General features: G+C 47.7%; 1 protein-coding gene across 2 annotated transcripts in view; it reads right to left on the bottom strand.

Annotated features, from left to right (window-relative positions):
- tyw5 (tRNA-yW synthesizing protein 5) overlaps positions 1-16,643 on the bottom strand; it is a 79,658-nt gene that overhangs the window by 7,642 nt on the left and 55,373 nt on the right. For both annotated transcript variants that reach the window (XM_038789047.1, XM_038789048.1), the window contains exons 5-6: positions 16,089-16,226; positions 10,715-10,802 (exon numbers count right to left, since the gene is read on the bottom strand). In XM_038789047.1, the coding sequence (XP_038644975.1) occupies positions 10,715-10,802; positions 16,089-16,226 (226 nt within the window). The remainder of the gene's footprint in view (positions 1-10,714; positions 10,803-16,088; positions 16,227-16,643) is intronic.

The raw sequence follows: 16,643 nt of genomic DNA, 5'->3' as shown, positions 1-16,643 counted from the left end.
CCCAGTACAAACTCCTCATCTGCCCCTATGGGCAGAGCCGCGCAACTGCTCGTATACCGAGCTCACAAAGACACAACACATATGATATAACACAGTGTGAATTACTAGGATTGTGATTCACCACATTCACCCCCTGTAAAAAAATCAAGTCCGGCAGGGGTGATGGGTCTACAAATTGAGCCGTTCCGGCGGTCGAGTCGTCCTCTGGGATCGAGGTTGCAGCCTCTTCTGGTGGCTGGTTGGTGGCGGCCGGTGAGGGTACGATGGCGGACTCCGGGGGTGATTCGGTCCGAGCTTCGTACCCGTCTGGTTCGACTGATGACGGGGAGCGCCGGAAACCCATAGGAGCGGGGGCGCGGAGCACGGGCAGTGAACCTGTAGGCGTGGGGGCGCAGGGCGCGGGGGGTTGGGTGGGGTGTAGTGTGAGGGGTACCTCGGAGGTAGTAGTGTTGGAGTTGGATCCTGCAGGCGCCAGGTCCCGGAGGGAAACAGTGTCCTGACGGCCGTCAGGGTATTCGATGAACGCGTATTGGGGGTTCGAGTGGAGTAGGAGCACTCTCTCAATGAGTGGGTCAGTTGTGTGTGCCCGGATGTGCTTCTGGAGGAGAACCGGGCCCGGTGTCTTCAACCATGCTGGGAGCGAAACCTCCGTGGTAGTGCCCCTGGAAAAAACAAATAGCCGCTCGTGAGGGGTCTGATTGGTGGCTGTACATAGGAGGGACCTAATAGCATGGAGCGCGTCGGGGAGGACCTCCTGCCAATGGGACGTCGGGACATTCCTGGACCGGAGGGTCAGTAGGACGGTCTTCCAGACCGTCGCGTTCTCCCTCTCCACCTGCCCGTTCCCCCTGGGGTTGTAGCTGGTAGTCCTGCTCGAGGCGATGCCCTTGTCGAGCAGGTACTGACGCAGCTCGTCGCTCATAAAGGACGAACCCCTGTCGCTGTGTACGTAGCTGGGGAAACCAAACAGGGTGAAGATGCTGTGCAGGGCTCTGATGACTGTGTGGCAGGTCATATCGGGGCACGGGATAGCAAAGGGGAAGCGGGAGAACTCGTCGTAGACGTTTAGGAAGTACACATTCCGATTGGTCGAGGGGAGTGGCCCTTTGAAATCGATGCTCAGGCGTTCAAAGGGCCGGGAGGCCTTTACCAGGAGGGCCCTGTCTGGTCTACAGAGGTGCGGTTTGCACTCCGCGCAGATCGGGCAATCCCCGGTGATGGCTTTTACCTCCTCGGTGGAGAAAGGCAGATTTCGGGCTGTGACGTAGTGGGCGAGCCGGGTGACCCCCGGGTGGCAGAGGTCATTGTGGATAGCTTTCAGGCGGTTGTCTTGCGCTCTGGCGCACGTGCCGCGGGACAGGGCATCTGGGGGCTCGTTGAGCTTCCCCGGTCGGTACATAATATCGTACTTGTAGGTGGAGAGTTCGATCCTCCACCGTAGCATCTTATCGTTTTGAATTTTGCCCCTTTGTGAGTTGTCAGATATGAAGGCAACCGATCTTTGGTCGGTGATGAAGGTGAACCTCCTAACTGCAAGGTAGTGCCTCCAGTAACGAATAGCCTCCACGATGGCTTGTGCTTCCTTTTCGACTGAGGAGTGTCGAAGTTCCGAAGCGGAGAGGGTTCGGGAGAAAAAGGCGACTGGTCTCCCTGCCTGATTTAGGGTGGCTGCGAGAGCGACAGCTGAGGCGTCGCTTTCTACCTGGAATGGAGTGGATTCATCCACCGCCCGCATGGCCGCTTTGGCGATGTCCTCCTTGATGCAGGTGAAGGCCTGGCGAGCCTCATCTGATAGAGGAAAGAGTGTGGCCTTAAATAGTGGGCGGACTTTGTCCGCATACTGAGGGACCCACTGGGCATAATAAGAGAAAAGTCCCAGGCACCTTTTGAGGGCCCTGGGACAGTGAGGGAGAGGGAGTTGTAAGCATACGGTCTGGGTCAGGGCCCAGGACTCCGTTTTCCACGACATAGCCGAGGATGGCTAGCCTGGTCGTGCGGAAAACATATTTCTCCGTGTTATACGTGAGGTTGAGTTTCTGGGCAGTCTGGAGAAATCGATCGAGGTTAGCGTCGTGTTCCTGCTGATCATGGCCGCAGATGGTGACGTTGTCCAAGTACGGAAACGTGGCCCGCAGCCTGTACTGGTCCACCATTCGGTCCATTGCCCGTTGGAACACCGAGACCCCATTCGTGACGCCAAAGGGAACCCGGAGGAAGTGGAAGAGGCGGCCGTCGGCCTTGAATGCCGTGTAGTGGCGGTCCTCCGGGCGGATTGGGAGCTAGTGGTATGCAGACTTCAGATCCACCGTGGAGAAGATGCGATAATGGGTGATCTGATTCACCATGTCTGCAATCCTGAGGAGGGGTTACGCATCGAGGAGCATGAACCGATTAATGGTCTGGCTATAGTCCACTACCATTCGGAATTTTACCCGATCTTGACGACCACCACCTGAGCTCTCCAGGGGCTATTACTGGCCTCTATGATCCCCTCACGTAGAAGCCTATGGACCTCGGTTCTGATAAACACCCTGTCCTGCAGGCTGTATCGCCTGCTGCGAGTGGCTACGGGTTTGCACTCCGGAGTGAGATTGGCAGTGTGGAGGGGGGTCGATTTTTAGCGTCGCTAGACTGCAGATTGTGAGTGGTGGGCAGGGGCCCGTCGAAGCTGAGGGTGAGGCTTTTGAGGTTGCACTGGAAGTCGAGTCCCAGTAAGAGTGGGACGCAGAGTTCGGGGAGTACGTATAGCTGGAAGTTCGAGTAGCTAGCGCCCTGAATCGACGGTGCGCCCTTGGATGTGAAAAGAGTGTGAGCCCGAAGCGAGGGAGATAGTTTACCGTGCAGGGAAGATAGGGAGCGAACAGCGTCTTACCAGATCTTTATTGTACGAAGCTCTCGGTGCTCCCGGAGTCAAAGAGGCACGGTGTCCTGTACCCGTGATTTCAAAGGTCATCATCGAGTTGCAGAGGTGTTTCGGACGCGACTGGTCCAACGTGACCGCGCTGAGTTGCGGGTAGTCGGCGGCTCGATCAGCTGTGCTGGAGTGCCCCCGTGATGACTGTCCACTGAGGTCGTAGTCTTCGAGGTGAGTTTCAGAGTTTGAAGTGGATGGATCCCAAGATGGCCGCCCCCGTGGATCGCACGTGGCTGGCGGCGAGGAAGATGGCGCCCAAGATGGTGGCCCCCATGAGTCGCACATGGCCTGCCGCGTGGAGGAGGGTTGCCAAGATGGCGGTCCCCATGAGTCGCACGTGTCGGGTCAGGGCGGAGTCGGAGTACAAGCCGCAGCATTTCGGGGCCTGCGGGCCTGTGAGTTTTGGAAATGAGTGCTCTGGGCTGCAGGAGAGTTTGTAGAGGGGGATTTCTTCGCCAGGCAGACCCGGGCATAGTGTCCTTTGCGACCGCAGCTGCTGCAGGTCGCGTTGCGGGCCGGCAGTGCTGCGGAGGGTGTTGGGGCTGCCCACAAAAATGGCACACTGGGGCTGCATAGTGGGTGAGTGCCCGCGTGGCACAGGCCTGGGGCAGTCGCTGGTCTGGGGCCCAGGATAGGGTCACTTGGTCCGCAGGGAACGAGGTGAGCCTGCGGAACGAGACCTCCATGGTAGTAGCCAATTCTACAGTGTCCTCCAATTTCTGGGCCCCTTTTTCAAGCAACCACTGGCGCACATAGTTTGACCTGAGCCCTGCCACGCACACATCTCGGACAGCGAGCTCAATATGCTTGTCGGCTGATACAGTTTGATAATTACAGTCCCGAGCTAAGGATTTTAAATCGCGCAGGAATTCGTCCAACGACTCCGCGGGGTGCTGGCGGTGGGTCGTAAAAATGTGGCGCGCGTAGACCTCGTTGATGGGCCTCACGTACATTCGATCGAGCATGGCCAGGGCCGCCGTATATGAGATAGTACTGTTAAGTTGAGTAGAGATACGGTGGCTCACCCTTGCGTGCAGTAGACTGAGGGCGCAATTCTCCGGACTTTGAAAAATCGGAGAATAGCGGGCAGCGTAAATTTTTACGGACACGCTGGTCCGACGCCCTCCCGCTATTCTCCCCCCCCCATGGCCGCCCCCCGACACGAATCGCTGCTCACCGTTTTTTTACGGCGAGCAGCGATTCTCCCCTGGCTGATGGGCCGATTTCCAAGGCCTTTACGGCCGTTTTTATGAACGTAAAACACACCTGATCTCACCGTTCGTAAAAACGGCCGTAAAGTCCCGATCTGGGGAACCATGGCACCGATTGGCACGGCCGTGCCATGGGCCCGCGATCGGTGGGCACAGATCGCGGGCAGCGGGTACTTACCCCGTGCACTCTTTCTCCCTCCGCCGCCCCGCTGGATCCATTCGCGGGGCGGCTGAGGGGCATACCGGCCCGCGCATGCGCGGGTTTCACGCATATGCGTGATGACATCATCCGCGCATATGCAGGTTGGAGTCATCCAATCCGCGCATGCGCGGCTGACGTCATCTGACGCGTCAGCCGTCGCTAACTTTGGCTAGCGGGCTTAACGAAATTCGTTAAGCCCGCGATGCCGGAGTTCACGGCCGCGCGATGCTAGCCCCGACCGGGGAGCAGAATCGGTTCCCGGTCGGGGGGGGCGGAGGCTGACGTCAAAAGCGCCCGTTTTTGACGCCAGCTTCCCGATTTTTCGTAACTCGGGAGAATCGCGCCCTGAGTTTCTGCTCCTCTGTAGTTTCTGGAGTGCTTGATTCAGCCAGGTAGGCCTTGAAACACCTTAGCCGGTGTAGAAAGATTTATTTCGCCTCTGCAGCCTTTGGGTCGCGTTCTAGTCGGTCAGGTTTGAGGGCTGATTCCATAGTCGTTTTCTTCAAGTTTCCTAAGATCATTAAATTGATGTGACCATCAATTCACAAGACACGTGATTGGAAGTGAACAGTGGTTTTAATAGTCTTACAACTGAGCCTGCCTGCGACGAGATGAACTGGCAGCAGGCTCACAACTGCAGATCTTTATACTTCCGGTTAGTGGGAGGAGCCAAGGGTGGAGCCCAGTACAAACTCCTCATCTCCCCCTATGGGCAGAGCCGTGCAACTGCTCGTATACCGAGATTACAAAGACACAACACATATAATATAACACAGTGTGAATTACTAGGATTATGATTCACCACAACGGCGAGCGGCGATTCTCCGAGCGGCGTGTCGCAAAACGCGACACGCCATTTTGGGGGGGGGGGGGGGGAATCGTGGGGGGTACCAGGTAGGCGTGTCGTGATTCGCCCGGCCCTCCCGCGATTCTCCCACCTGGCGCTTGGCGCGATTCTCCGCTTCCCACATAATGCTCCTCCCCATAAATGCCTCAATAAAATATTTCCTAAAAAAAAAAGAATATACGGGGAGGAAGTTTTGTTACCGCTATATAAAACCCTGGTTAGACCACGCCAGGGGAATTGTGTACAGCTCATTCAGCATTGCAGGTACACGTCTTAACTTTCGAGGCTATAGACCAAGTGCTGGCAAATGGGATTAGGACTGGCAGATTAGGTGATTTTCATGCGGTGGTGCAGACTCGATGGCCCGAAGGGCCTTTTCTGCACAGTATTTTTCTGTGATTCAGAATGTTGCCAGGGCTTCACGGCTAGATTATTAGATGAGATTACATAAACTATGCATCATTATAAATATGAAACTGAGGAGTGATTTGCAAGTGTTTCTTTCAAGGTTTTGAAAGGAATTGATGCAGAGGATAGAGTGAAACATTCTCCACTGTTGTGGAGTATCTAGGTTTGGTGGTGTTACTGAGTTACGGGGATCGGGTGGAGGCATGGTCTTGTTTGGAGTGCTCTTTCCAACTCACGATACAACAATCTAAAGGCCATAAATGTAGTTCCAGTAAATATCACTGAGTAGCAAGACGAAGTAATTGTTTCTTCTTATCATTATAAAAGTAATTGTTTCCCGCTTATTAGATTCCTAATCCCCATTCACTGGCCCTGTGTTTCACTCCGGCGTCGGAGGCCGCTCCACGCCCCCTATTCTCCTCCCCCCAGGGGGCTAGGAGCGGCGGCGCGTGAATCCCAAGCGCCCGGCCTTGACGCTTGCGTCAAAGCGGCACGCCGGGAATGACGCGGCCAGCGGCGCCTAGGTGACGTCAACCGCGCATGCGCGGTTGCTGTCTTCCCCTCCGCTGCCCCACAAGACATGGCAGCTTGATATTGCGGGGCGGCGGAGGGAAAAGAGTGCGTCTCTTAGAGACGCCAGCCCGACGATCGGAGGACACCGATCGCGGGCCAGTCACCTCATGAGCACGCCCGTGGTGCTCGATCCTCCCTCCGCCCCCCACAGGCCCCACACTTACAGGTCGCGCGCTGGTCACGTCAGGAGCGACCAGGTGTGGTTGGCACCGGCGTGAACCGGTCGGGTTCGTCAGGCCGCTCGGCCCATTCGGTCCGGAGAATCGCCGGTCGGCGTGAGAATCGCCGGTCACCGTTTCTTACGGCGACCGGCCCGGATGGGCCGAGCGGCCCGACGAACCAGACCGGTTCACGACGGCGCCAACCACACCTGTCACTAACCCACACCCCCGACTTTGGAGGCTCCGAGTCCTCTCTCCCCACATGGACTTCTGAATCTACCGACACTCCAAATATTGCCACCTCTGGACTCAGAGTCACCCTCTCTTCCAGGACCTCTGACATGACATCCGAGAATCCCTGCCAAAATCCCCTCAGCTTCGGACAAGCCCAAAATATATGAAAATGAAAATCGCTTATTGTCACGAGTAGGCTTCAATGAAGTTACTGTGAAAAGCCCCTAGTCGCCACATTCCGGCGCCTGTCCGGGGATGCTGGTACGGGAATCGAACCGTGCTGCTGGCCTGCTTGGTCTGCTTTAAAAGCCAGCGATTTAGCCTTGTGAGCTAAACCAGCCCATGTACATGATTCGCCGGACTTCCCTCGAACAGTCCACATCTCTCCTTCACCTCCTCAAAAAACCTACTCATCTGGGCCACAGTCATATGAGCCCTGTGGACCACCTTGAACTGGATCAGGCTGAGCCTGGCACACGCCGAGGATGCATTGACGCTCCTCAGGGCCTTCTCACCTCCGCTTTATATTCTAACCCTCTAGTTAGTTACAAATTTTTTTTTAAGAGTAGTCAATTCTCTTTTTCTAATTAAGGGCCAATTTAGCGCAGCCAATCCACCTACCCTGCACATCTTTGGGTTGTGGGGGCAAGACCCACGCAGACACGGGGAGAATGTGCAAACTCCAGACGGACAGTGACCCGGGGCTGGGATCGAACACGGATTCTCGGCGCCGTGAGGCAGCAGCTAACCCTTTAGTTAAAAAGGCTAATATTCCATTAGTCTTTCTGATTTTATTTTTGTGTCTGACCACTATATTTTAGTGATCTGTTTACATGGACTCTTGAATCTCTTTGAACCGCCACTGTTCCTAGCCCTTTATCATTTAAAAATGCTTACATCTATCCCTTTTTTGATGCAAAGTACATGACCGTACCGTTTTCTGTGTTGAATTCCTTCTATAACAGTTTTACCAACACAGTTAATCCATTTGTAAATTTTTGTAATAGCATGCTCCCATCCACATAACTTACTTCATTGAAAATCATGGATATAGTGGCTGGGATTCTCCGAAAATCCCGGCCAAGTGTTGACGCCGGTGTCAAAACCGGCGCGAGTGACGCCGGCGTCAAGCAGGCCTCCAGGTCCAGTCATTCTCCCCTTCCTCGGGGGCTAGAAAGCTGCTGTACACGGCCAGCGCGGGTCCACACGAGTGGGGAGGACATAGACCCCCCCCTGGAATGAGCGCACCCGCCAATCGGTAGCCCCCGATCGTGGGCCTGTCCACCGGAGCGGCCCCCCCCTGGAGTCGGCTCCCCCCACTAGGATAGCCCCCCACAGCCAGAATGCAGAGGTCCCACTGGGTAGGGCCATATGCGAACGATGCCGCTAGGACTCGGCGGGCACTCGGCCCATTGAACGCCGAGAATCGCAGCGGGGGCTGCTTTCAATGGCCCTGACCGGCAGCGTGGCGGCGCCGATTCTCCGCGTCAAAGCAGCTTGGCGGATTCGCATGTCCCTCCCGGCGATTCTCTGACCCGGCGCGGGCTTGGAGTATCCTGCCCATTATTCTTCATTGCATTATCCAAGTCAATGAAAAGAAAGTGAATAACTGAGGCCCCAGCACAGATATTTGCAGCGATCACACTGCCCTTGGAATTCAAATTATAATAAAGACACTTATGAGAATCAGAAATTAATACACAAAGTATTTCTATCCAAAGTGGAATAAAACCATTACAGTAGAAAGATCTTTTAAAAGTCAGTACACAGATACAAATACATTAGCTGACCCATCGGCTCATTGAGTCACCTCGGACAAATGCATGGCCTAAAAAAGATCCTTGAGTTGACAGACCACAAATTCTATGATTTACCTCACTGCAGTTATTTATTTATTGAAAATGTTTTTTTCCAATTAAGGAGCAATTTAGCATGGCCAATCCATCTATCCTGCTCCTCTTTGGGTTGTGGGGGTGAAACCCATGCAGACAAGGGGAGAATGTGCAAACTCCACACAGAGTGACATTGGGTAGGGATCGAACCCGAGTCCTGGGCAACGTGAGGCAGCAGTGCTAACCATTGCGCCATCGTGCTGCCCCCTCACTGCAGTTATAACCACAGGGCAGAACGCGGGAAGTTATATAGAGATAGCAAATAGAATTAATTAAGCAAACTTTCTGTCTTAGCTGTATAACGTTTGACACTTGAGATAACGCCATTCATAATAGTGGCTATCTGAACACCTATATATTTAAGAATCTTGACACGTCAGTCATAAACAAAAGTGGAGATGTGTCTGTAACAGCTCCCTGTCAGACCATATATTTGAAAAATCTGATACTGAAGCTAATACGAAGAACATTAAATTACACATTGTTGATAAACCACAAACCTGGCCATTTAGCTCTAGGAAATCGCTCATTTGGGGAGATAAGACACAGGAAAGGCCATTCACTAAATAGGAAGAAGTTTATATAAGGACAGGTAGATTCACAGAATCAGCACTCACTCTCTTATCAAGCTAAGTGTGTAGTCAAAGTTCTGTTCCTCAGCCTGCTTCGAGAAACAAAGACCATCGTGGTCTTTGAAAGTATGTTTCTATTAAACTTCTTAGAAATATATTGGAAATTGATACGAGATACTTTAGAGTTTTCCATGTTTCGATGTATCCTTCTCTTAGAGAAGTTAGTTTGTTAGTATATAACAAAGGACTGTTAACTGGTTTATATTTTTAACAGATAACAAAGGACTGTAAATCAATTCATACTTTTTAACTCTGCACTTCTGTATGTTATAAACTTAGAATGCTTTAAAATAAAATACTGCTAAAAAAATAAACTGTGGTTTTACTTTGAATAAGTTTTAAATCCTAGACACTCATTTAGGAAATCTTAAATGACAACATAGAACATAGAACATAGAACAGTACAGCACAGAACAGGCCCTTCGGCCCTCAATGTTGTGCCGGGCCATGATCACCCTACTCAAACCCACGTATCCACCCTATACCCGTAACCAAACAACCCCCCCTTAACCTTACTTTTATTAGGACACTACGGGCAATTTAGCATGGCCAATCCACCTAACCCGCACATCTTTGGACAAGGATCCACGCCCAAAGATAGAGGGGGTTTAGTTATGAATGACGTATCTGAATATTGCCCATCATAATGTAACTGAAATCCTGTTCGACTGTTTTAGGCACAGAAAAGTAACCTTCCTCTTGTGCGATCTATTCAGGGTCTTAACAGAAAAACAGATTTTCCTCCTTTGGTGGCTTAGCCAGAAATAGGCTAGTAAGATAAACACTGCGAGCCTAGGAATACCCAAACCACTCACAGTAGGACCACAGATGCCATCAAAGATGGTTTTGAACTGAGCCTGTCCAACAGTTCCCCCAAATTATATCCGTGACACCTTTGAATTAAAACAGTTATAAGGGTATTAAATATAACTTTAGGTAGAAATGCTATGCTCTGCATGTTGCTCTACCATATCTTTGATATCCAAAGAACATTTAGACTTGTGTATCCTGAACAGAAACATTAGGAGGAAGTTAAGACTTGCAGGAAAAGGAAGAGAACAGATTTAAGAAACGTAAATAAGAACAAAAAACATTTAGTGCAGAGCAAAGGTTCTGCCTTTACACAGTTATAAATGACAGGGCTAACAACTTGAGTTCCCAAGCAAAATACTCGATAAGTATTATATCAGGAATATTTCTTCATACCAAGTTTGCTTCATTGCAAAAGAAAGGTAGAATGTTATGACAAGTTTGTCTTAGTTTATTCTAATCATATAAGAATGCACAATATTGTACATCTGATATAATGTTTGGCATTGAGGGATGATTAAATCCATTTAAAAAAGTTAAAGATTGAGCACAGCTATCCCAGAGGAACAAACAGGTTAACGGTGAACTTAAACATCTGTAAAGGCATTATGTTCTTATACCCGGTGCTCTGCTTTTTCATGAATATTCAACAAAAACATGAACACTAAGCAGATGGAACTAATTATCCCACAGATCATCTTCACTTTCTAGGCTTGCAAATAAATATGCAAACTAGGTTTGATGGTACTTCATTTGAAATGAGTTTATAAAGGTCCCCACAGGAAAGAGGTAATGCAGCAACTTCCTTCGACACCTTATTATAGTCTTACCCGTTAGGTACAAAAACGGTGCATCCCGAGGGCTGAAGAGCACTACTCGCTTCCTTCCTCTGACCTGAATCAACAGGTTATCCATAACCTATAGGACATAACAGTATGTTGAAAACAATTATTTTAAAAATATACAAATTCAACTTTATATCATTAAAATTGCAGCTTTGCGGAGATTCTGTCCACTGAATTTCCAGACATATTGTACATTTACTGGTGGTAGAGTATGATCTTCACTTGCGGATTTTGTTGGAGGTTGCATTTTTCTTAAGTTTTCTCTCATTTTAAGGGGAAAAACAAAATTTATGGTATGTTATGGTATAAACAAATTGTTGGTGAGAAATGAAGACAAGGTGTAGCAAATGCAGTTGAATGCAAGTCAGAAATGAGAAGCTGTGCCATGTGAAGCCATTGCTGGGAATCTACAAGCAGCAGTTCTGGTTAGAGAAATAGCCAGAGTATGCTTTGAACACTATAAAGATCCAGGTTTTAGCGAAGAAAGATGAATGCACTGGGTAGATGTATTTAGTATCTAACAAAGTGTCAATAAAACCCGAGCCTGGAAGAGAGACAGTCAGCCGATGGGTAAAAGCTTGATGCATCACGAAATTAACCTGGTACGATGATGAAAAAATAGTTCATTGCCATGTAATTAAACTGTACAACTATCCTTCCACAAAGCAACTCAAACTCAAACTAGTGAGGAGCTCCACCACAAAAAAATTACATAAAACATACATTAACCAATGCTAAAATTAACTGTATAGTTTGAAACATTGCAGTGTTTGAAGGTTAACAGTTCTGCCAATTTTTTCTCTATATTTCTTGCCAGTTTTCTTCCCTTCCTATGAAGGTATTGACCAAATGGTACTGTACTATGGGCACCAGAAATTCATCAGCATCTCACCAAAATATGTGTCTGATTCTTCCGAGGTTTGGCAATCACCGTTGGATTGTCACCCAGCTCTTATTTATTTGACACAATGCAGGAGCTTGACACTTCCAGCTGGGATCTCTGAACGGGCTTCTTCAAAAATCAGAGCATACCTATTCTACGGGTCCTTTCTCATTGTACAGGATTGTCGGGGGAAACCAAGACCCACACGCTTTTTACAGCACTAGTTGCTGTGTTCTGATAAATCTGCATTCACCAGCACATTTAAATAGCTTTTCAATGTGCCAGTGAATGAGTGTGAGGAAGGTGAGTGGGGTAAGTGGGGAGAGTGGATAGGGTGCCAAGGTTGTGGGTGGCAGGGTAGGTAGAATGCCAGTTGGGTAAGGTGGATGGAATGGCAGGATGGGTAGACTACCAGCTGGGCAAATGATGGATGGCTGGTGGGTAGGGCGAGGTCAGGTCAGGGGAGGGTACAGGGGTGTCAGAATGGAGTTGGGAGTCTCAGATCTTTTGTTATCCAGAAGTTAGACATGTTAGTTTTACAGTCAAACATTTCCTGGGTAACTGTCCAGTAAGTAAGTCAGGACTCTCCAAAATCTCTGACTCTCGGGTCCCAGGGAGCTGGGGATTTTCCCCTTGCAAGTTTAAACTTCCCAGACAATTCCCACAGAGTCTGTGCATTGGAGCATTTGATGGCTCCTTTCGTGATCCTTTAGCGCTACATCCAGTCTCCGACCATTCTGAGAGCGGAAGATCTGGGATAGGACCATTATAACCAAGGCTGCCCCAACCCTCTACACGTATACATTTTCCAGCAGCTATCAAAGCGTAATGGTTTGGAGCAGGACCCTTGTTTGATTTTCCACTCCATAACTCCCATGTCGCATTGTAGCTCGATTTCTGATTAAGATTAGCCAACCTTGCACAAGCAAGACACTTCACGTCTTGGTTAATTTAAATATTGTCCTCAAAAATCTGCAGAGTGGTGCATCTCTCAGTGAGTCTGGAGATATGCTAGCCCAGGAAACCATTGCTGTTTCCACTAAGATTTGTAGAATGGGTGTCTACATCTTCACAATGTCAGCAAAGAAAGTCTGCTGAAGGGTCCATGGCTGGGAGGAGACAATGTTAAATCTGCTATATCACCTTTCCCTCCCTTAGGAATAAAAGCTTGGTGCTACTACAGCCTCCTTAAAATACACAAAAAAATTATAATTCTTCAAACTTCATGAATCCAGGCCGCTCTGAGCCACTTGTGATCTTCAATGATGTCAGTCAGTCCATATCAATGCTGTTCATTTGCCATGTCTCTGGCTAGAGATGGTAAAGAACTTGGACATTCAGACTGGTTCATTTGGTATTGGTTTGATTCGCATGAGGGAAGGATAAATTGTTGTTCCCTTTGAAATTTGGTATTCTTGCAAATCTGTCCTGATGAGTATAAGGTGAAAAGCTTTGACAGCATGTCTCTTTTTTGAGCAATATCCAACAAGTTCTGTACTACAAGGAGACAGTGTCCACAAAGTAGTATTAAAAACAAGACTGTGTTTTTGTAAGGAGTTAGAAATCTCTGAAACAAGTCAAATATTTATTTTGGATCACAGTTTATTTAAGTGCAATCTATGTCCCTTTAATTTTGCTTTTTAAATTTGCAATTTCCAAGCCAAAAGCCGCATTTTTAATGAGATTGTAAAAGGTATTTCCTGGATTTTTTCTGTGCCTTTTTAATAATATGAAGCAGGATGAGTGTTAATCCTGTTAAATTGCCCAAGGGAGATATATAACTACATGACATAATCAGCTGTACATGACAGATGCAATAGAAGGGTACCATGACGCATCCTATCACAGCTTTTCTAATTTTAAGAGCATTATCATAAAAATATTGACATGCAATCTAGTACATGATCTCAAATAATAATATGCCATAACAAGTACATAAAACAGGGAGTAATGTTGTCGGAGAAGCACTTTTAAAGTAAACTGACCAACTCCTTTTATCTTTCCCACATGCAGTTTATTTTATAAAATTCTGTTAGAAGGGCAGGATTATAGTTTTGTGCAAACACCCTGAGGAGATGCGACATTTGAGGCTGAGTAGACGTCCCTTTCACTCCCAGCTGCCATCAACAATGACTTAAACCAGCAAAACCTAGCTTTAGTAAGCTTTAAATTTAGTAAGTTAGCAAGTGTCTCAGTTAAAAGACTGGGGATCACCAAGGGCTGGTTCAAGGCAAACAGTCACTTCCTAGCTCAGTCTCATATATTGCCAAAATTATAAACTAGGAAGGAAAGTGGAGTTGATTGATATTCTTTTGGACTTTCAACCAGTGATTCAGCATATAAGAGGGCATTAGCTATGGGGGATTTAGGAAGTACAACCATAGATTCATAGAATTTACAGTGCTGAAGGAGGCTATTCAGCCCATTGAGTCTGCACCGGCACTTGGAAACAGTACCCTACCCAAGCCCACACCTCCACCCTATCCCCGTAACCCCACTTAACCTTTTTGGACACTAAGGGCAATTTAGCATGGCCAATCCACCTAACCCGCACATCTTTGGACTGTGGGAGGAAACTGGAGCACCTGGGGGAATCCCAGGCACACACGGAGAGAGCGTGCTGACTCCGCACAGACAGTGGCCCAAGCTGGGAATCGAACCTGGGACCCTGGAGCCGTGAAGCAACTGTGCTAACCACTATTCTCCCATGCTGCCCAATCTAATATGCTAGTTCTCTTAGAGGATGCCACAAACACTGTAATTTTTTTCATGTCTTGGGAAAGTAAGATACAAAACCTGCACTTGTCAAAGCATTCTACCTTCTCCCACTTTGATCAAAGGCAAGTTGGATTGTCACAGTCAATTGCTCCTATTACTGTAACTACTGTACTAACATTTCAAAGTATCAACTTTGACAGTGACAGCATTCTCCTTCAGTCAGGAGAGTAGAGCACTTAGCATAGACTGACACTCAAGTACAGTGATGAATTGTTGCACTGCTGGAAATGGATCTTTTGAATAAGATGTTAAGGGAAGGCCTCACCTGCCTTTCAACAGTGAATGTGAATGACCCCATGGGGCTTTCGGAAAATACAAGCCAGTTCTCCTGGTATCTAACTTTTCTCCTCTCAATTAACATCACTAAAACAGATTGTCTGGTCTTTCAAGTAGTTCGCAAGCAGTTTTAGTTGAATGGCCCCTTTTTAGATGGTTTAGTAATCACAACTCCTCCCTTATCTGAATTATATTACTTGATGCAAGACATCAATTTAACTCACAACATGCAAAATAACATTGGACTAGTCCAAAGACCTGTCCAGCATCCTTAGAATGTCCAGATCTCAAAGCAGATGTTTTCCTACTTTCTCTGCTTTCTTTTGCCACAGCTCATGCGCACGCAAAAAGTTTTACGGAACATTTTTTTCAAGTAATAAATGCATAACGTTTCATGGGTTAATTCATGAAATGCCATGTTAATGGATCATGTCAGTTATTAGCAGCACGTTCGTGAGCATTTGAAATATTCCTGCCCACTTGTTACAATGGCTGAAAGTGAGGAGGCATTTGTGGGAGCTCCGGACAGTTACTAGCTGGTTCACAGTTACTAACAGTAGCCCACAGGCTTATGAACTTGCTGTGAATGAATGATCTTCATCCAATCACCACAGGACAACTCTATCTACTGCTCATATTGTGGGGGGTCTGTACGGACCCACCCTATCTCCCCCCCCGCCCTACCAAGGTGTCCACTGGTCCCACTTTGAGCATCGGCGTGGTAATTTATCTCATTGCTGTCCATGGGATCTTAATTGTGTGCAGACTGGTTCTTGCTTTTGACTACATTACAGAAATACATTGGATATGAAGTGCTTTGAGACATCCACGTCTTAAACGCATAGATAAAATGCAAGTTCTTTCTTTAACAATTTCCACGCATGTGTGATGGTCAATATTTTAACCAGGCTGAATAATGTATATGAAATGAAATGAAATGAAAATCGCTTATTGTCACGAGTAGGCTTCAATGAAGTTACTGAGAAAAGTCCCTAGTCGCCACATTCCGGTGCCTGTCCGGGGAGGCTGGTACGGGAATTGAACCGTGCTGCTGGCCTGCTTGAAAAGCCAGCGATTTAGCCTGATGAGCTAAACCAGCTAAATCATTCAAGGCTAAAGTGAACATTTAATTTAAATATCCATTCCACACAGAGGTGTTTTAGTGATGTTAATTGAGAGGAGAAACGTTAGATACCAGGAGAACTGGCTTGTATTTTTTGAGTATTATTTAGCTATGTCACCCCATGGCTTCAACCACGGAAACACCTCAACCTAGGGCCTGTCCAACATGTCCATACCAGTACCTACAACATCAACAGATTCATTGCATTAACACATTAATATCTATTGCATCAACATGCAAACCATGAAAAAAACAAGTCAAGTATTAGCCATATTATGTACATTAGTCATGCTACTTACATCATAATGAGTCCAGAGCTGCAGGCCTGGTGAGCTGATTCGAAACACACTGGAGAAAAACTGATCCTTCCCAAAAAACTCTGGGATGTTGATGTCCTCAGCCAGAGTTGGGAATTGTTTTCTGATATCCGCAATATCCTGTTTTTCAATCAGCAAAGAAAGATGTTGTCAACTATTGCTTTGATACACAAACAAACAGAAATATAATTAGCTTAGGAAAAAAAGCAGCATTCGTTAAGACATGATAGTGAGAGCGTCCGAATTTGCTCATTTATACCGCAGATTTAAACTGTCTTACAAGTGCAGAGTAAACATTAAGGATTAAAAATCAACTGTTCTATATAAAAGGATAAAAATCTCTGTTGCCAGTTATCTGCTCAACACTTGATAAATTCTTCTGTTATTTTCACAGCAATATTAATCCATTTGTTTTGCACTGTAAATTCTATGATTCCATGAATATGTTAACAGTTGTGGGAAAACTTTAACTGAGCTTTTAACACCTCCATAAATTACAAAGATTGATTGAGCACAAGCTTTAAAACTGCTGACAAA

This window comes from Scyliorhinus canicula, chromosome 2 (assembly GCF_902713615.1).
Source record: "Scyliorhinus canicula chromosome 2, sScyCan1.1, whole genome shotgun sequence".
Classification (NCBI taxonomy): Eukaryota; Metazoa; Chordata; class Chondrichthyes; order Carcharhiniformes; family Scyliorhinidae; genus Scyliorhinus; species Scyliorhinus canicula.
The sequence above is the reverse complement of the archived record's forward strand: the minus strand, read 5'-3'. Positions and strand labels throughout refer to the sequence as shown.